This window comes from Ruditapes philippinarum, unplaced genomic scaffold, assembly GCF_026571515.1.
Source record: "Ruditapes philippinarum isolate M1 unplaced genomic scaffold, ASM2657151v2 ctg9677_1_1_1_1, whole genome shotgun sequence".
Classification (NCBI taxonomy): Eukaryota; Metazoa; Mollusca; class Bivalvia; order Venerida; family Veneridae; genus Ruditapes; species Ruditapes philippinarum.
Window position 1 is genome coordinate 1 of NW_026852652.1, and position 21,186 is coordinate 21,186.

The window sequence follows — 21,186 nt, forward strand, 5'->3', positions numbered from 1 at the left end:
CCGATATCACCTATTGGTCACCTGTTTTCCACCTATCAACTGCTATTGGGGACAGATAAGTTTATCGGTGATTTTTAAACATGTTTAAAGTTCTCGATCGGTGAAAATATTTTAGAATTACCGACAGCAATCTATATCACGAGATATGCAAGCTCTTAATCACCGATATCGCCGATCGGACAAAGAACACCAACTATAAATCACCGGCCATATCTGACAGAAAGTGTTTAACCACTGATGACTAGCTATCAAACACCGATTAATCAGCGTTACGTCCGATTTAGCTCCGATTTACAAACGATAAAAACCGATAGTATTTCAGCATTTTGATCACCGAGCCAACTCCGTTAGAGTTGCTTTCTGTCACCGATGGTTACACAGAAAACCAGCAATAAAATCACGCATGACAACCGGTCATAACAGCGAGTAAATTTAAAATCAAATGACCGGTTGGGGACCGACCGTCTGTGTAACTGGCCCTTTACAAAATATCTGTATAATCCATCACGTTATATGTATCTGTGACCAGTAAATACTTTTCACATAATTACTTTTTATCCAGAAAACAACTACACCGTTAACATACATTCAAGCGTGTAGGAAAACATCTTCAAAAGATTCATGTAAATATTTGTACATTTTTCTTTCGTAGTATTCATTTTCCTGAATTTCACAACATATTTTTAACTTAGTTTTTCAAACTTTATATATTTTGCATAAAACAAAATCAACTATAAACATAGGTAACACAATGTAATTAAATATGCCTGTGCTCTTGTAAACTGGTCATATTTACTACCAAAAATATACTACCAAGTAATCATAGTCAAAGTAACTTCATATGCAAACTCCTCATTCGAACTACAATGTAAACTCCTCATGCATATTACATATGTACACTTTTCAAATTTACTAAATACATGTATAAAATGTACATGTTAACAAATCAGACACACTACAAATGTATACACATCATACAAAATACATATCTTAAATCCTCACACTTACTGTATATGTGAACTCCTTATAAAAAGAACATATGAACACGCTTATAATAACTACACATGTAAACTCCTTATTGTATACAAATCATACAAACTACATCATTATGTAAAATTTAATACATTGTACATAATATTATGATAACTCTTTAAACTAACTACAAGTGTAAACCCCATATACAAAGAAAATATGTACTCGCCTAAGTCATACAACATATGTAAAGTCGTTACACAAAACTTAAACTAAAACAAGTTATGCACAATGCATATGTAAACACCTCGTTCGAACAACATATGTAAACTCCTCAATCTTAATGTTAACTACTCAAACAAACTGCATATATAAACTCCTCATACAAACTGCATAAACTAACTATACGAACTACATATCACAAAAACTACAAATGACGCACGACGCGAGAAAAACGGTCTTTATGACACACCAATAAAAGTGCTCTACAGCGATTAAAATGACATCACTCTTCTTGCGTAAACACATGTTAACACGGAAATGCTTTTTATCGTGTTTTATTGAAATTTTAAAGTTTATCTACGTCGGAATTTTGAGGAAAGTTTATAAGATGGAGGATGAGTTTGAAGTAAGTATCTATAAAGTATATTTTATAGAATTAATTAAAGGGATACTTAGACGACAAATGAACGACAGAAATAGTAAATTGATGTTATTTACTCAAATCATGCTAAAATGTCATTCTCTAATGTCCTAGCATGAACTTCTGTATAAATGCTATATATTTAAGGTTTGAAGCGTAATTATATTTTCATATATTGAACGAAATGAAGAATTAAAAAGTAAAGAATTAAAAAGCATTAACTAGTACCATTTGTTACCTATTCAGGTGATATTCCGATTTTTGTACCGTAATTATAAAGATCGTTGCTTTAATAAGGTTCAAATGCGCTGTTTTTACCTCTATCTTCATGGTAAATTACGCTCAATCTGTCTGGTTGAGTTCAATTGACTATATATTTAAAAAGAAAAAGATTGACTATTATAATGGCCCTTGAACAATAGATGATTATGAAAATTGCCAAGGATAAAATATGATAAATTGCCTGAAATGTAAAAGGCCTGCCCCACTCTTTTTGTAAACGGAACATTAACGACATATTCTATCTATAGAAATTGTTGTGATTCAAGTGGGTTATTGATTATTCACATGGACTATTATCTATAATTTAAAATTGAAACATATTATGGAAAAATCTCAAGTTGTTTTGACTTTGACCTTTTCATCCACCATTTATACTCGGATAGGCATAATGTCACTTTAATTCATGTTTAACTATGAATCTCTTTTTTGTTATTTCATAGTTAATGAGGGTATACGGCGTAATGTTCCCACACGTGACACTGAAGAAAAGTTTGTCCCTTAAGTCAGAATGTCTGTTTGCCTTTTTTTCTCACCAGATCGGCCCAATATACTTTTTAACCCTGCGTAAAATCTAGACTGGATGACATCCTACAACAACTCAACTTCCTGAATGACGAAGGTCAAACGATAGGTCAAGATGGTAAAGGTACAAGCGAACCTGACGCTGTGCTGTCGATGGTAGACTGGAAATTGCAGAATCAAGTTAATTAGACTCCTGCATTGTCGATACACTCGGTATTTTTATAGCAAACTATTTACAATGATATAATGGTCAAACGGTTTGTAATAGTACCTTTCTTTCAAGTCGGAGTTGCTGTACCATAGAAAGAGAAAATACCTTATACATGAATGTGTAAGGGTGTATTGTTTCTATTAATCGTTTACCAGTGACTTTAATTTACTTTACTTACATTTTTATAATAACATGAAGTCAAAAATGTCAATACCGTATAATTAGAACGTATTCATGCTCCTTAAAGAGTATATTTAAGCCAAATCTAGTAAAATATTTTAACATTAGATAGATTCTATATCATTCCTTCTATAATAAAATTAAATTTATAGGTACGGATGGTCTTAAATTTTATAATTTTACAAACTGACGAAACAGTTTGTGAAATTCAGTCAAGAGACCATGTTTACGGAGCTTTCCAAGTTGTTCCATTCTTCTAACTAAAATGTTTTTAAATGTGCACAGAATAATATTTAATATTGTTGATTAATAGAGGCATATTAGGAATTAAGTTTGTAACAGTTAGCAATACGGTTATTTATCGTTTTCTTTTGATAGAACATTCCAGCACATTCGGTTCCAGTCAGACACACTGGTAGCGGTGATGGCCAGAATAACACCCGAAAGCGAGAACCAGTTGATACAAGTCTCGAAGTAACCAGGATTCGGTTCAGTTCAGGTGTCCGCCCATAAGTTATTACGTGTAGGGGTGTCAAAAGAGCGCAATAAATGATATTTGGTGCGAAGCTTGCGAGCGTGTGTTAGTCAAGACTATCAGTCTTATCATCAGTGATTTTGGTGCACTATTATAACAGTTTAGTGCATGTACATATTTCAAACTACTTGTTTTTATGTTCATCATACGGTATTATTGAATTGTTTTACAATTTTCTACACTGTTTTGTTCTAAAGAATAAAAACGTAAACGTAGAATTTTGAAATTAACTATTTATTTATTATTTTTCATAGTCCTAAAGACATTAAACGTTAAAATACGTAGACTTATATACTATTGTTTGTTTCTTTCTTTGTATTAGGTATATACAATTTGTTGTCTGCTGACTGAATGATTTAACTTATGCGACCAGTGCATACAAAAACCACCAACACACCTGTGCTTTCTGATCGTGGTCTGCAATATTTGCTTTTCAGTCAGTACATATTTTGAAAAATTCCAGTAAAGATGATGAATGGCTTTGTCCAGATTGAAGATATTTAGCATTGTAATTGTTAAGGTACAAATGATTAGCCGTGTATGACACACTCGTTCGTGTTGCTATTACGTTGCTAAGCAACGATGATAGTCGCAATTAGCTAGAAGACTCTTATTTACATAACTTTATTACTAATCTATCGCCGTTGCTTTCTTTTCTTTTATTTGAATAATTTGCATGATTATTTTGCAAATGGTAATAGTATAGAAGGTTTCACATTTAATGAAGAAGTACTTGGCATTGTGAAATTGTTTATTATTCTTTATGCTGACGACACTGTTATTTTATCTGAGTCAGCAAACGATATACAAATTGTTATCAACCTATATAAAATTTCTGTGACAACTGGAAAGTAAAAGTAAATACATCTAAAACAAAAGTTTTTGTAAAAGGTAGGCGAACGCAGTATAGTTTTACATTTGGTTATGAAAATTTAGAAATTGTATAGGAATTCAATTACCTAGGAGTATTATTTAGTAAAAGTGGTAGTTTCTTAAAAGCAAAGACTTATATAGCTAAGCAAGCAATAAATGCCTTGTATTGTTAATTGAAAAAAAAAAAAACAACAAAAAAAACTTCCTTTGAATATTTAAATAGATTTATTTGACAAACTTGTAAAACCAATTTTACGATACGGTTGTGAATGCTTGGGATATGGTAATAACAGTATGGTTGAAAAGGTACAATCGAAATATCTTAAACATATATTAGGCCTTAACTTTAGTACACCAAATTGTTTTGTGTACGTCGTATGTGGTGTTAAACCTATTTCTATTGATATTGATTGTAGAATAATGAACTTTTGGTCTGATCTAGTTGTACCTAATGAATTAAACCTATCTAGCACATTTTATCAAATTACTCTTTAAACTTATAAAACAAGTAGTAATGATAATAGACAGACATTTCTGTGCTTAAGCATATTAAAAATATACTTGTCAAATGTTGAAACCTCAATGTATGAACCTATCAGATGTTTCCAAATCAAAAGTGGTTAGTTGCTAATGTGAAGCAAAAATTTTCAGATTTAATTCTAAATGACTGGTATTGAACAGAATCGAGCAAATGTAAAAATTAGAAATTATTTAAAGAAAAATTGCATTTCGAATCCTATTAAATAAATTTACCAAAAAACTTACTAAGATATGTAACAGCAGGCTTCCTGTAGAAACCGGAAGTTGGAATATTAAAGATTTAAATTTACGAAAATGTACACTTTGTAGCAGCTCTGGAAGTATTGGAGATGAATTTCATTATTTCTTTTAATGCAATAAATTATCTGTACCAAGAAAAAGAATGTTAGATCGCAATTATGTACAAAATCACAATTTTATTAACTTTAAATCTATAATGAATATGAATACAACCCATTGTAATGAATATAGTAATTTTGTTTATTTGTTAAGGAAATAATCACAAAATTTGATAATAGATTTCTACATATTTGTTCATCATGTCCTTGAAAATGCGTGTCCTTCTCCATTTTGTTAAGATGAATTGTATTAATATCATTTTTTTTCATGTGTATGTCATACCTCTTTATGTAATGTATGGTTATATGCTAAAGCTCATATTGTCATGTGTGTACATAAATTGAGTTCTGAAATAAACTTTGGAACTATGAAACTACTTTTTTACAGTTAGATCAAACTAATTGAGTTGATTTAGGATAAATAAAATTGCCGCTTTAAAATTCTTTAATTAATAAACGTCAACTTATTTTTTCGACGTCATTTGTTAATAAATTGTTCAAATATATTACTTTCTTTAAATAGGTATATCTCAATAAATAAGATTTTGATTTAAAAATAGTTTTCACTATCTTATTCAGAAAGAAAATCTCTACAAAAATGAGATAAAAACCAAATTTCGAAAAAAATGTCATTAAGACCGGTATTTTTCGCGTCGTGCGTCATTAATGTAAATCTTTCATGCTTGCTACATATGTAAACCCTCATAAGACCGCGACGTAAAACTTTTTATTTTATCCAATCATATAAACTACATATATCACCACCTACATATATTAACTCCTCATATTAACTGCATCTGTAAACTCCTTAAACGAACATAATACTTCAACTACATATCAATACTACATAATTTATGTAAACTCCTCATAATTGCTACATATAAAAACTGTTAAAACACTTAAACAAATCAATCAAACTACTTTGTATAGTCGCAAAATTTACTACATTGGTAAACTCTACATTTACGCATTAAGATTAAATAAAAGAAGTAACGAAGAGTTGATGATAACTAATTGTCTTTAGATTTTCCCTTGGTGCTTGTTTGAATACCAAAGTTTTGTATTTCAGATGATACGGAATTTTATAATTGAAATAGTTGATGAAAGAAATATCAAAGATAAACATAGTACATAAATTGTAATTCACGACACGTCAATTTCGGAAAAGAAAAACTATTAACACATAGGCTCTTTTAACAAATATTTTAACCATAATCATTATGCTATCAACATACTTTTCTAGGTGCCTTAAAATTTTCTGTCTTATTTTATCAATAAAAGCATTTTAAAATGTTAAACATTTGAATTTGTAAAATTGATAATGTCTTACTCTTTGAAATTGGCAATGTAAACAATGAGAAAAGCGTGAACAACGTTTCTTCCTTTGTTTGCAAAAATACATCCATAAATTCAGAAAATAAGAATGGAACAATTATATTCAACTACATTTACAAACATAAAACAACGTTCAAACAAAAAAGTGAAACGACGACGTTGATCTAACGAAAAAGATAATGTTACATCTAAGGTAAACAGAAATGATTGACAGTACAGGCATACACTTTTAATATTTGTCACCATTATATTGTAATTTGTTGATATTTGTATAAGCTGGCTATTCTGATAGTGAGTAAATTTCACCTGGCTTTTTATCAATTTTTATTAAATTTGGCTACTGTAATACCAATGTGGAAATAGATAAACCATTGCCATTCATTATACGATAGATAATATAGCTCTATTTAAATTAGCCTGAATATCACTAAAATAATACAAATATGTTTCAATAGCGGACACATTGAAGTAAAAATTCAAACTAAATGGCCTACAAACAAACAGATTATACCTGCTAACGCACACACACAAAACAAATATTTTTGTCCCAAAGGACGTAACCAAAGTTGGCACCTAATGACGCTTTTTTATTTGGTGACGCCACAATTACTTTTATTACTGAGATAGTGTTTAGTTTATTTTCACTAGAAAAATAGAAACGTTGTTGTGTCACTCCAGGAAGTAAACGGCCGTTTAGCTTATTTGGTAGAGGCTGAATCAGATATGAATCCCGGACGGTGCAGGTTCTCTCGTTGTGATTGATCATGGCATCCTTTCTCTAAAAAAAGTGATGTATCTAAGATGAATTTCAGTTTGTAGTTTGTATTACACATTGTAATATGTGTTAATTGTAAGTATTGACCATATTTAGATAATGCAAATAATCGAACACATTGAAAATGGCCTATTTGCACGGAAAAGAAAAAATATACATAAAAAAGTAATTCTTTAAAACACACACGTAGCCTTTTTAAATGGAGGATTTATGGTCATTGTTGAACGGCAATATTCATACATGTTAATGAGTTCTTCACAAGTGTCATTAATACGTATTATCCATAAAAGTAATGTGACGTTTTGGGGTAGATAAATACGCTTAAAATTCATACGTCTTAGGTGAATCGCAGGAAAATTTGTATATATAATGTGAATTTTTCTCTGAAGATAATCTAAAGTGAATATCACTACAGATGTCTTGAAATTGCCTCATTTAGTCAGATATTGATTAGCGGCCATGAACATTTAGGTGTTATTTATATTTGTTGTTCAATTTATCTCGTAAACTTCTATATAATCCCGTTCTGCTCGTCCAACTATCAGTCTCATGTGATTGCGATCATAGCAAACCGCCTGTAAACGTCCATCTTTATCATCTGATGTGAGTATTTCTCCTATTACCTCACCATTTGGCGAAAATTGTAAAATATTGTTAGAAAAATATCCACAAACAAGGATATCTCCACTATTTGTTTCGCAAATTTCTCTCGCGTCCACTAGTGTGGAAGTTTTGTATCCCCAATGTAATTCCCCATCCTTACTGAGCACTACAAGACCAAGTTTTAGGTCAGAAACATATATCCTCTCACCATCTCGACTGACTGTAAGACTGTATATATCACTAAACAAGTTATCACCTACCTGATCTTTAGAAACTTGTATCAGCATTGTCCCTGTCTTGTTGTAGACAAATAAAGTCGCCTTTGAATCTGTTACATAAACTTTACCATTTCTGTACCCTAAGCCATAGCAATTATGATCGGTTTTTATTTCCCGTGCTACTTTAAGAGAACCTTCTGTAGTTACAATGTCGATGTTCATCCCACCGGAGGAAACAGCTATCTCATTGTCAACTTCACAAATTTGCCACGGTAATTTCGGAAGTTTGCAGACATCTACAATGTTGGGTGAGGTCAGATTAAGACGTTTCAAGCTTCCTTTTCTGTTATCAGCGATAATCACACAGCCATCCTTTAGCATACATATACTCTGTATATCATTATTGGCACTTGCGTCTGAATCATGTTTGATACTAATCTTCTTCCTTTCCCCAAGCCAATATATAGCTGGCTTTTCAACAATTTGTCCCAAAATGTTCATTTGGTCTATCATTGACATCAGCCTTTGTTGACCTTCAAAAACAACGTCAAATCTTTTAAATCCCCCTTTCTTCTCTTTTAAACCATTTTCCGCCTTTTCTGTAACTGAGTTAGCTACTTTCATGCTTTCAAATTTTTGTGACACGTTTGACGAGGCGGAGTTTAATTCTTCTGCTGAAGACTGAACATCTGTCTGGAATGTTGCCAGTATAGAAAATTGCTCTTCAAACATCTTGAGTAAAGCTTTGTATCTATCTTTAATGTAATCAATGCTCTCCTTTTCAAGAATGCCAAGCTTCCTGTTGACGTCCACCCAAAACTGCTTTATTTTCTCAACTTCTTTTTCTTTCCGTTTTAGTAGACGTTTTATTTCCCGCTGGCGCATTTTCAGCTGAAATTCAATGTCACCGGTAACAGCTAACATTTTCTGCTCAACGGCTTCACATTGACTTGTAGGGTCATGATCTAAGACGTACTCACGCACATAGGTCGGCACGTTACATTTCCTGAAATATTGAGAATAATGTAAACTAAACTGTATATACATAATTTTGCCAGAACAATGCATTTATTTTACATTAGCATCTTATTCTGTTTATTTAAAATATTTCACATTTTGACCTCAATTAATAAAGTTTACACGTTAAGAGCTTTGAAACTTTCAAAAATATATATAAAAGAATAGTGAGACTTGTTGAATTCTGTATTTACATATAATGGATAAGAATCATCAATGAAGTGGCAAGTTTCCTTCTCAAAACTTGCTTTTGAAATCACAAATTTAGAGGCTGTTAGAACGAAGGATCTCGTTTGTACAACAAGTAATTTGCTTCGTATTTTTACAATGATACAAACGTTACTAAGACGATTATGTATTCTCTTCACATGTAAAAATCATATAATACATGTATGACCATCACCATATTAGGCACATGAAGAGTATTATTAAAAGTGAATATAATCACTTCGATATTTAGGTGACCAGCATATGATATTCTGGAATTTAAATGGGATATTCGTGTTTAACTTAACATAAAAATTATTGAAGAATGAACGATTGAATAATTATACTTCTTTATATATATTTTAAAAACGATAAATACATAAATGTTTAAATCTAACGTAACAAACGGAACCACACATAAGAAATGCCTTTCTATTCATTTCGCCTTTACAATTGATACTAGCTAGCTATCTTATTATGCATATTAAACATGTCTACGAGTTTTAAGCCTCTAACAGATTTGTTTTGTTTTATTTCGCTAATGTTTATTAAATAGTATATCCATATATTACTGAGCCGTTTTTTTTTTAAAAATCGACAATTCTAATGTAAGTGTTGGAAATATTGTACTTTATATTCGAATTAATTTGATTTTAATTGTCGTTTGGTTATTAGTTTAAGGTGACAACGGAGTCAATTATCACTGAAAACACCTAAAATGAGATTTTTTTGCTTAGTAGATTTATCAACCTTTTCTGAACACATTTGTGATTTAATTTTGGAAGCAGTTAGTCCAAAAAATGTGTTTTTAAACGTTTAAAAACGGTGCCTATCACATTTTTATCTGCTATCCGCGTAACCTGTCAATTATCGATAACGCTCCGCCCCCTGTTGAGGCATCAATGAGGGAAATCGGTAGTTCCATATATCCGTGAATTACCTCTCCATACTACTCGTAATACATGTATCGTACAAATACTGTACATCTTATATGAATATCTCAACGTTATATCGTCTACCTTTTATTTAGCCTTTTTGATAAATTAAGAAATTGTAGACAAATGTACGTTACATAATGTATGTAACATAAATAATTAAGCAAAGCGGCAAATTGCACGACCACGGGGTTGATTAAAAATGTAGTTGCTAAAATATCAATAATGTGTGAAATAATAATTTGTTTGTCCCGTTAATCTGATATATATTACATTGAGTTTATGGACTTTTGTACGGATTCAATGGCATATTTTTATTCAACCCCGTTTTCTAATAATGTCAAGTAAAACAACAACAAAAACAGATAACATTTTTTATGTGAACGCCTGTATGACATGTGGTAAGGGGTCCCTGACAAATTTCTAAACCATTTTTACGATTGTCTAAGGATGATTACTTCTCTATAAACAAAAAAAAAAGATATTAAAATATATTATAAGTGAATGCTTTGAATAAATTGTTCGCAATTAAATCGAACACAGTACAACTAATAAACCTGGGACAAAGTATGAAATTAGTTATTGTATATCCCAGTAGAAACCGGATCTCTATGCCGTGCATAGATGATATTCATGATAATAGAAGTCAAGAAGGTCAGATCATAATGATCGAGTAATGCACTTTCTATTAAAATATGTGAAGCACTTATATCAATTTTGCGGAAAAAATATATAATATCCCGTTCTTACTTGTTCATCTACCATGCATGCACTTTAAAGGACTGTCAGAAGCTCAGTTTTTTTTTTGTTATGTTAATTTATATTTTAACGGAATTTCATACACGAATACACAGACAGAGTGACACTGGTATAATATAATAATAATGCTGATGGTAATAATAATAAACTTCAAAATTGAAACAATTAAATACCCCGTTAGCGGTGCGCAAATGCATTCCATATCCCCCAATTGAGTGCCTCAAATTTAACCAATAGTCACGTGACATATGCGACAGATACCAGACGGACAGTAAATCACGTTAAGATTTGATGAAATTTCTGCTATAAACTGATATTAATCAGCAGCTTTTTAATTGGTCAGATATCCTTGGGTCATACAATGTTCCGCAACTTGTGACCCTCTCTGGTACGATATTTGTTTGTTATGCAAATAATTAGCGTGAACTGTAGGGGTCCAAGAGACAACAGCCAATTTATGACACTTCGTTTGATGCGGGTTGGACAAACTTTGAATCGGCATAACTTTTTTAATAATCAAGCAATTAACATGTGGTTTAAAGCACATGAAAGGGAATTCATTTACGGAGGGAACCGTGTCAGGGATTTTTGTTTGCTCAATCAGCGACTTAAATATCTTTAATTACGTAATATGTATGGTGAAAAAAGTCGCATAAAATGTTTGACATGTTTTACTTTTTGAGAAAATATAGAAAAAATTTGGGACACTGTTCCCCAGATATTATAAGTATGTTTATTTTTCCAAAAGTTTGATGACAAAAAAATAAAAAATGACTTTGATATGACGATTTAAAATTTTAGGATTATTATTCAAAATCAATCCTTTACAAAGGCATTCTTTTCAAAATGTTATTTTTTATGATGATCAACGACATTGAATGCACAAAGATTCAATAAATTAAAATTATTACTAAAATAAGTTTGTTTAAATGACATTGTTGTCGCCTTAATATCGGATGTTTTCACATAATGTATTGTGAAAACTGAAACAGTACAGGTTAACCGTGAGTTTGATATAAATCAAGTTATATCCTTAGTTACTATATAACAAAATCATATGCAGACAGAATAAGTATTTTTTTGTCCAGCTTCGAAAAATTTCTTATGTGATTGACTCATTGTTTATGGATCGAGGTGATGTTTGTCGGTTTTCTAAGCTGAATTAAACGTATCAGTTCATGTCTAGGTGGTCGATCCACCTTACCGTTTTTTTTCCATTAAACTAGTCACACACGTCAATATCAAAGTGGAAAAATTAATATGAACCATAGCTTTTTAAATACAATGTCCCATTTTTATTTTATTTATACCAAGTTAAATCAACATCAACCTTTTTTATATTTGTCAAGAAAAATTCGCTTATGTACAACATAATGTAAATTAATGAATTAAATTATATCCTACCTGTGATCGACTTCCATACATGTAGAACAACCAACGATATCGTGCCTTTGACAATACATGTCAACACGTTTAAAACCGTGTTTCTCGCATATTTGTGTTGGTGAAACAGGCAGATTTCCACTTGTTCCCTCTTTGGCTTGACCTTTATCTAGAATCTTATGTCCAGACAGAGCTGGAAGACTCTCGTGAATGTCAAAACAATTCAAACAGTAATAATCATGACAGTTGAGACAGTATATGTCCGCTTCCCTATTTCTTTTCTTACGTTTACAGCGTGAGCAAAACCAATGAACTAATTCATTTGACCGTTTTCCCGTCTTATTTCCAAAAACAAAAGCCATTTGCTTTAAACAAAATTACTTTTTTTTTAAAAAAAAATATTCATTTCATTTCTGTTTCAATATCTATAACAAGATATAAAATCACGATCGAAAATCCACTGTATTCTCGAGATACACTGGGTACTTTAATCGATAATTTCTTTTAAATACAAAGTACAAATGCATGTTTTTTGAATGTGTAAATATTTTTTTTAGACCTGTTGATATCTTCTATATCTAACGTCCTTGAATTAATTTCATTTTTATGGTAATTTTCTATAAATAGACAGGAGTGTTTCAACTGAGTATTCTTTCGGGCTAAAAGTACAGTTAATAGTTTAACAAACTTTACTATTAGCATTAACTACACATTATTCTCATGAAAACAGTGCAGACCAAGATCAGCCGGCGTCTCCGTGGCCATGGTCTGTACTGTTCTATTATATTTAGCGTGGTTAGATTTAAAAAATGCTACCGATGTCAACACTCCTTTTTTTTTAAATTTGCACGAATATGTTAATTAAGTAAAACTACAACGTAAGTAAATGACGTCTCAAAAGCACTTGCTCCAGAATTAAACATAGCATCAGTAATTCATATTTCATATTTTTTAATATGAATTGTTTTACTCGAATGAAATTGGTAAAACTGTAAAGAACGACTTTACGGTAACATATATGTTGCATTTCTCATTACATTTATACTCACATATAAGTTTGTGTGAGAAACGTGAACATACACCATGCCGAGTGTTTTATCGAACTAATATCTTAATCTTGTAATAACGCTTGTTATTACTTATTTTTCTACCTTATTACGATTTCGATACGCACCTTTAACTTCACTTGCATGGTATCAGTGTGTTGATAAGGAGACCAGGACAAAACAGAGTATGTTTTCGAAATTGCGACGACCCTCATGCTAACATTTTTGGATAAGTATTTTATTGATACTGTTATGATATATCAAGATAGATTTTATTTGCTATGCAGTGGAGACTGTCTTCAGTGACCTTCCATTCCATTTTAGACACAGGGGATCGCTAGACACAATACCTCCAGTTTTGCCTAGCAATCAGTATAATTGTATGATAAGGATAATTGTTCATTACTACTTATCTATAAACAAAACTGTATTACAATTAACAAATAATAATCAAACTAAATCAATGTATATGAAAATGTTCTTTACCCTGTTATTTATAAAATTAAAAAATGATAAAATGAGCTAGTCGTCATTTTGATCCTGATATTTATGCAAAGTAAGATATAGAATAATAATAAAATAGTGTTGGATTGAAATATCTTAAGAAAATAGTCTTTAATTTCATAACCCAAAAAGTCAAATATGTGTAACTCTCACATACATGAACTATAAATATGTTTTATCGATTTGGAGATTCCGAGCCATAATTGTATTACCGATAGTTTAATAATAAAGTAATTCATGTAATTAATAGTATAAATCTTAAATAATTATCAAGCCCGTGTACCATTAATTATGAAAGGGACTTTAAAAAAATCGGGCGTAAACAAAAACAGCAACAACAACAACAACATCATTTCACAAAAATTAAGGCAAAACATTTACAGATTTCTCAAACCTAATTATCGTCTGTCAATTACATAAAATCTAATAATAAACTGCAGTATATGTAGCTATTTAAGCCTACACACTCTTGCTGTGGCTAAAGTTTCAATACACAATTTTATGTGTGGTTATTACATGTTTGAAGTTAAATTTGTTAGAAGGGTCCGATTTGTGAGTAAATATTACGGTCGTTAAATACAGTCAAAGGAAGTCGCTACATTGAACTATTTCAATAGTCAAGATAATGCATATGAGATGAATTGTTTTATTTTACCCCGCCATATACTGATATATACTTAAAAACTTTCTAGGTATCACATGTTCATCTAGATAGCGACTATTGTAGGATAACAAGCAGTGCTTTGTCGGTAAATGTTAGGTCAAAACATATTTATACAAGCAACGTTCTTTAGTCTGACACACACTAAATTATAAATTATATTTATAAGCATAATTTGATATATAGAATTATATGCAGACGAAATTACGCATTTTAGAATTGGCACTACATCAAGCCCCTCCAGTATAAGATATTGTTTCATATAACGGCAATGTCAAAGAAAAAACATATGACTCAATTGTCATTGTCAAAATTTAGAGGCTAAACACTGGCTTCAAAGTTTGATTATCAAACAATTACAAAAAATTCAACTATCCCTTATGGCTTTACATTTTCTGCATATCTTGTAAAATCACCATCAGTCATTTATCGCGATGCATGCGCGCCTCAGGTACATCCTCAAGGAATATGATGAATTGATTGACAATTATACATGTTTAAATATAATCAAAGTAGAATATTTAATGTAGCTCAAGTATTACTTGAGTTAAGTTTCAAGGACATTTCGCTTTGTGCTCAGATACTATATTCTAATTTGAATAACAACCTTACTTAATGTCTGGACTTGTTTTCTTCTCTGACTGGAGTGTTCATCTCGTCGTTATCTAACATCTTAAGCATTGTTACACCTTCTGTCTAATATTGAGAGTAGTTTACTAAAGACACTATCATGTGTCATCTGTTTATGTTCTTGCTGTTATTGACACTTTGCTCTCATCTTTTAACTAGATTTTCTTATATATTGTTAAGACAAACTTAAGCATTTGATCTTTTCCTGGCGTATGTGTGAAATTTGATTCGACTATCTCAATTCTGAAGCTTTCTGAACATCATTAACTCTATCTTGGTCATGTATGGAATTTTAACCTATCCTGGTTATATATCTACTCAAAGTAAAAAGACAGGCAGTTGGGTCAAAATGGACAACTCGTCGGTTTTGCCCCGTTAAGGCAAATAGTCTTTAACATTGAGTCAAGTGACATACAGTTAGACAATCAACGACCATAGCCTATCGGTTAATATAAGCACATACGTATACATCTTTTATAGTGTATGTAGTTAAGCAGATTTATTTTCATTTATATCGAACTGGTCAATAACTAGGAACATTAAGTCATAACTTCTTTTACTTTGGTGTAGATATTGGTTGGTCAGTCTTGTTTTGTAGATAACACATTTTGACCTAGGTCAGCTGGTCCCTTTAGAAGTCAAGGTCGCTTAGGTTTCTGCTACACTTGACTAACACAGACTTTTATAGTGAAATACCTTTAATTTTAATTGTGTAAAACCGCAATTCCCAATGCTAAGATATTTTTCATGTGGAATTCTACAAAACTAATGTAAATCCTTCCCCTTGAGCAAGTATTGGCAGCGCCTGGGGGCCACTTGAATTATACACACTTTTATGGACAAAATACATTTTTGGTTGTTTTTTTTATGTCGCACCAACACAGTATATGTCATATTGGGGAAGACCACATGTACCCTTCTGTGCATTTTTTTAGACACGACAAGTACCTGAGTAACCTGATCAGAACCATCGACATTCCATAAGCTAGCTGGATAGCTTCCTCAAATAAAAAAACTGAGAAGTCCCTGTCGGGATTCAAGCGCACAGCGGTGAGGTGCAAGTGGTTTGAAGTCATCGACTTTATCCACTCGGCCCGGGACACCCCGAAATATTTAATTATTTTAAGTTGATTGTAATTTGCGTTTCTATTGTGTTCAGATTATGTAGCCATCCATATTAGCCCAACAATTGATTAGAGCCCTCAATAAAACTGAAACTGATTTATGGCCGCCTTTATTTAAATATTGCCCCCGACACTAAGTGTAACCTGATTAATGCAGACCTATATGGGAAAATATATTTAATTCTTTAATTTTGTGAAACTTCCATTACCACAGATTAGCTATTTACGTAACATAAAATATTGATAAGTGGACCTATACAAACCTACATAAATCATTATTCTGATGCAAAATTGAATTTTTGGTCAGCTTACGTAAACTTCTGTGATGAATATGTCTTGGAATTGTTTAGTCTTAATCTACAAAAAAAACCACAAAAAACAACAGCTTAGATATTGGCTTTTAGCTTTATTTGTAGTTTCCTTAATAAGTTTCTGTAACCATGACCCTCGAAGGTGACATATGGTCCCACCGACGGTGTCATAAAAGAACAATTGGTCAACTTTGATGGGCTCATTTACTTTTTAATATAAATTTTATGTTAAACTAAAATAAGACCAAGTAGTTTTACTATCTTGAATCAAACCAAAGACGGAACGGACAGTGCCATTTCAGATTGTATGGCCGGGAGTATAAACTCGAAGTAAATTTATTTAACTTTCTGGTTCAAATCGCTTGTGTAAGTTCTATTTCAACAACAATGAAGATGTTAAACGTTTAACTTCATGTCATCAGGATCATATTTTAAAATCATAAAGTATTGATATCAAGCAATTATTTCTTTACACTTTAACATATTTCAAGCGCAGGTTAAATGTGTTTCAAACTCAACTTTTCTATTGTTGCAATTTGTTTCATTTTTATTTTTGCTGGCATATATTTCCTCTTTTAATAAGAATGTATTAAATATAAAGATGATATTGAATGAGTGTAGTTTCAATGAAAATTAATTTGTTTTGAACAAGATGGAAAAATAACATATAATGTATTTATTACATACCCAAAATAAAGACTGTTTAAAGCATAAAACAATCATTTTTTATTGACGCACCTGTAGATAGACGCTAACATTTAGGGCGTCTTTACACGTTTTTGTATAATGCAAATGACGTCATGTCAAAATATATGCACGGCCGTCCTATAAGATTTTTACGGAGTCATAAAAACGGTACGGGTATGTGATTATGTATATTTTTGGGGCATTATTAAGTCCTTCTTTCCGTCCGCTCTCTAATAACTCTAAAAGTTTTAAAACCTGTTAAATGGATGTATATTGTTTGGACAATATTAGATTTGCACTTTGTCCTTCTTTCCGTCCGCTCTCTAATAACTCAAGAAGTTTTGAAAATATTTTTTTCTGAAACTTGTAAAATTGATAGATGACATTATGGATGAAATTATGCACGTCATTTTTAGCCCGACCTTTCCGAGGAATGCACAAAAATCCAAGTCAAGACATTAGAAAATATGGAATTGATCTTGATCATGACCTTAATTTGGCATTGGCACTAAAGGTAAAATATATATAATTTCCTTACAATTGGGCCGTAACTTTCTTTACCTATTTAGGATTTTATTAAAATTGGACAAATAAAAAATTCATATTTTTCATGACAAAAAACGACATGATCAATTATTTATTTATGACCTTTATCCATCTTGGACAGCCGAGGTCAGACTATTGGAATATGCTTAAATTGACATCATTGCTTTGTTATACATTTATGGGGTTTATTTGATCAATTAATCAAGTAATGATTTACCGTCATGAACATTAAGATATCAATTACTTTCTGTTTGTTGTGAAATTCATTTCATATATATTTGTTCAATTTAAATCGTAAACTTCTATAAATTCCCGAACTCGTCATCCAAACTATCAACTTTCGTGTGACTGAGATCAATGCAAAACCGCCTCACAACCTCCTCCTTGACCATCTGATTTAAGTATTTCTGCTATCACCTCACCATTTGGTGAAAATTGTACAATATTGTTAGATGATTCACCACAAACAAGTTATATCTCCCACTGTTTGTTTCACAAATAAAGCATAAAACAATCATTTTTTATTGACGCACCTGTAGATAAACGCTAACATTTAAGGCGTCTTTACACGTTTTTGTATAATGCAAATGACGTCATGTCAGAATATATGCACGGCCGTCCTATAAGATTTTTACGGAGTCATAAAAACGGTACGGGTATGTGATAATGTATATTTGTGGGGCATTATTAAGTCCTTCTTTCCGTCCGCTCTCTAATAACTCTAAAAGTTTTAAAACTTGTTAAATGGATGTATATTGTTTGGACAATATTATATTTGCACTTTGTCCTTCTTTCCGTCCGCTCTCTAATAACTCAAGAAGTTTTGAAAATATTTTTTCTGAAACTTGTAAAATTAATAGATGACATTATGGATGAAATTATGCACGTCATTTTTAGCCCGACCTTTCCGAGGAATGCACAAAAATCCAAGAGTCAAGACATTAGAAAATATGGAATTGATCTTGATCATGACCTTAATTTGGCATTGGCACTAAAGGTAAAATTATATAATTTCCTTACAATTGGCCGTAACTTTCTTTACCTATTTAGGATTTTATTAAAATTGGACAAATAAGAAATTCATATTTTTCATGACAAAAAACGACATGATCAATTATTTATTTATGACCTTTATCCATCTTGACAGCCGAGGTCAGACTATTGGAATATGCTTAAATTGACATCATTGCTTTGTTATACATTTATGGGGTTTATTTGATCAATTAATCAAGTAATGATTTACCGTCATGAACATTTAGATATCAATTACTTTCTGTTGTTGTGAAATTCATTTTATATATTTGTTCAATTTAAATCGTAAACTTCTATAAATTCCCGAACTCGTCGTCCAACTATCAACTTCGTGTGACTGAGATCAATGCAAACCGCTTCACAACCTCCTCCTTGACCATCTGATTTAAGTATTTCTGCTATCACCTCACCATTTGGTGAAAATTGTACAATATTGTTAGATGATTCACCACAAACAAGTATATCTCCACTATTTGTTTCACAAATCTCCCTCGCGTATCTGAGATTGGTGGGGTTATATTTTCCATGTAATTTACCTTCCTTACTAAGAACTACTAGACCATTTCTCGAGTCAGCAACATAAATCCTCTCACCATCTTGACTGACTGTAAGACTGAAGATACTGACAAACAAGTTATCACCTGACTGATCTTCGGAAAATTGTAACAGCATTGTCCCTGTCTTGTTGTAAACAAAGACAGTCTTGTTTGTATCAGTTACATAAATTTTACCATTTCTGTACCCTAAGCCATAACAGCTATGATCGGTCTTTATTTCCCGTGCTACTTTAAAACGACCTTCAGTAGTTACAATGTTAATGTTTATCTCTCCAGACGATACAGCTATCTCATTGCCAACTTCACAAATTTGCCACGGGGATCTCAGAAATTGACAGACATCTATAATTTTAGATGAGGTCAAGTCAAGACGCTTTAAACTTTTATTGTATCTGTCAGCGATTATAACAGACCCATCCTTCAGCATACATATACTGTATATATCATTATTGGTATATGTGTCTGAATTATGTTTTATTCTAATCTCCTTTCTTTCCCCAAGCCTATATATAGCAGGCTTTTCCACAATTTCTCCCAATATGTCCATATGGTCTATCATTGACATCAGCTTTTGTTGACCTTCAAAGACAACATCAAATCTTTTAAATTCCACTATCTTCTTTTTCAGAACATTGTCTGCCAACTCTATAACTGTTTTAGCTGCTTTCGTTTCCACAAATATTTGCGAAACGTTGGATGCGGCGGATTTAATACCTGCTGCTGAAGTCTGAACATCTGTCTGGATAGTTGTCAGTATGGTTATTTGCTCTTCAATCTTTTTGATTATTTCTTTGTGTTTTTCTTCTATGTTATCAATGATCTGCTTTTCAAGATTGTCAATTTTCTGGTTGATGTCAATCCGGAACTGTTTTATTTTTTCAACTTCTTCTTCTTTCCGTTCAAACAGACGTTTCATTTCCTGTTGTCGAATTTTCAGCCGAAATTCAATGTCATTTCCGTTGAACGTCTTTACATTGACTTGAAGGGTCATGATCTAAGACGTACTCAGGCACATAGAAAACATTGTTACATGACCTGAAAATTTGAGTAACTTATCTGTTTATATTGCCAGGGAATGCATTCATTTTACATAACCAATTGGCATTTTATTTTTTTATGAAAATTGGTGAATTTTATGTATACTATTAAAGCAGATCTGAATCACTATAGTAGTATGTTTCCTTTCCAAAATGTCATGTTAGTACATTTATGAGCTATTTGAAACATTTTGCTTTTTTAAGATTATATGAGAATTAACAATTCGACATATATTATCGCATGTTCATAAACCAGTTCTCTTTGTAATTAAGTGTTAGCTCCAAAGATCTTTGTTTTTGATATTGAGAAAAGAAGAATTTAATATACTTTCTCAGTGCATTTTGTAATTATGTATAAATTGATAAATGTTCAATTCTTACATAACTGACATGAACAAACATTTAACTCAGAAATACATTTGATACAGCTAACTATCGTATTGTGTAAAATATACATGTCTCTTTTAAGCTTTCAATATATATGTCTTTTATTTCTCTGTTTTATGTTCATCTAAAACAGAATTGTTCGTATATCACTGGACCGTTGTTAATATGTACGATATTAATTCTTGGAGAAATTCCACTTCAATATACATGTATCAACAAGGAGAAGTAACTTTATTTCAATTATTATTTTCAAATTGGTTACAATTTTACATGAGTTTATTGTGAAAATCGAAACGGTCTCAAAGTACAGCTTAAATGTGTTACAATTTGTGTCTA

At 31.5% G+C, this 21,186-nt stretch overlaps 2 protein-coding genes across 2 annotated transcripts; both read right to left on the minus strand.

Annotated features, from left to right (window-relative positions):
- Positions 1–5,321: 5,321 nt before the first annotated feature.
- LOC132720187 (uncharacterized) lies at positions 5,322–12,793 on the minus strand. Its single transcript, XM_060704232.1, has 2 exons — positions 12,350–12,793; positions 5,322–9,033 (listed from the first exon to the last, which is right to left on the minus strand). The coding sequence occupies exons 1-2, from the start codon at positions 12,688–12,690 to the stop codon at positions 7,698–7,700; spliced, it is 1,677 nt and encodes a 558-aa protein (XP_060560215.1). The 5' UTR covers positions 12,691–12,793; the 3' UTR covers positions 5,322–7,697.
- A 6,349-nt stretch (positions 12,794–19,142) lies between these two features.
- LOC132720199 (uncharacterized) lies at positions 19,143–20,417 on the minus strand. The gene has a single exon (XM_060704260.1). It carries the CDS (start codon positions 20,415–20,417, stop codon positions 19,143–19,145), a length of 1,275 nt encoding a protein of 424 aa, XP_060560243.1.
- Positions 20,418–21,186: the final 769 nt, after the last annotated feature.

Bases quoted from the DNA above. Each gene is read 5' to 3' on its own strand.
- LOC132720187 (XM_060704232.1), bottom strand. From the start codon at position 12,690: ATGGCTTTTGTTTTTGGAAATAAGACGGGAAAACGGTCAAATGAATTA. The intron at 9,034-12,349 runs GTAGGATATAAT...TCAATATTTCAG, and splicing joins TGTATGGAAGTCGATCACAG to GAAATGTAACGTGCCGACCT.
- LOC132720199 (XM_060704260.1), bottom strand. From the start codon at position 20,417: ATGACCCTTCAAGTCAATGTAAAGACGTTCAACGGAAATGACATTGAA.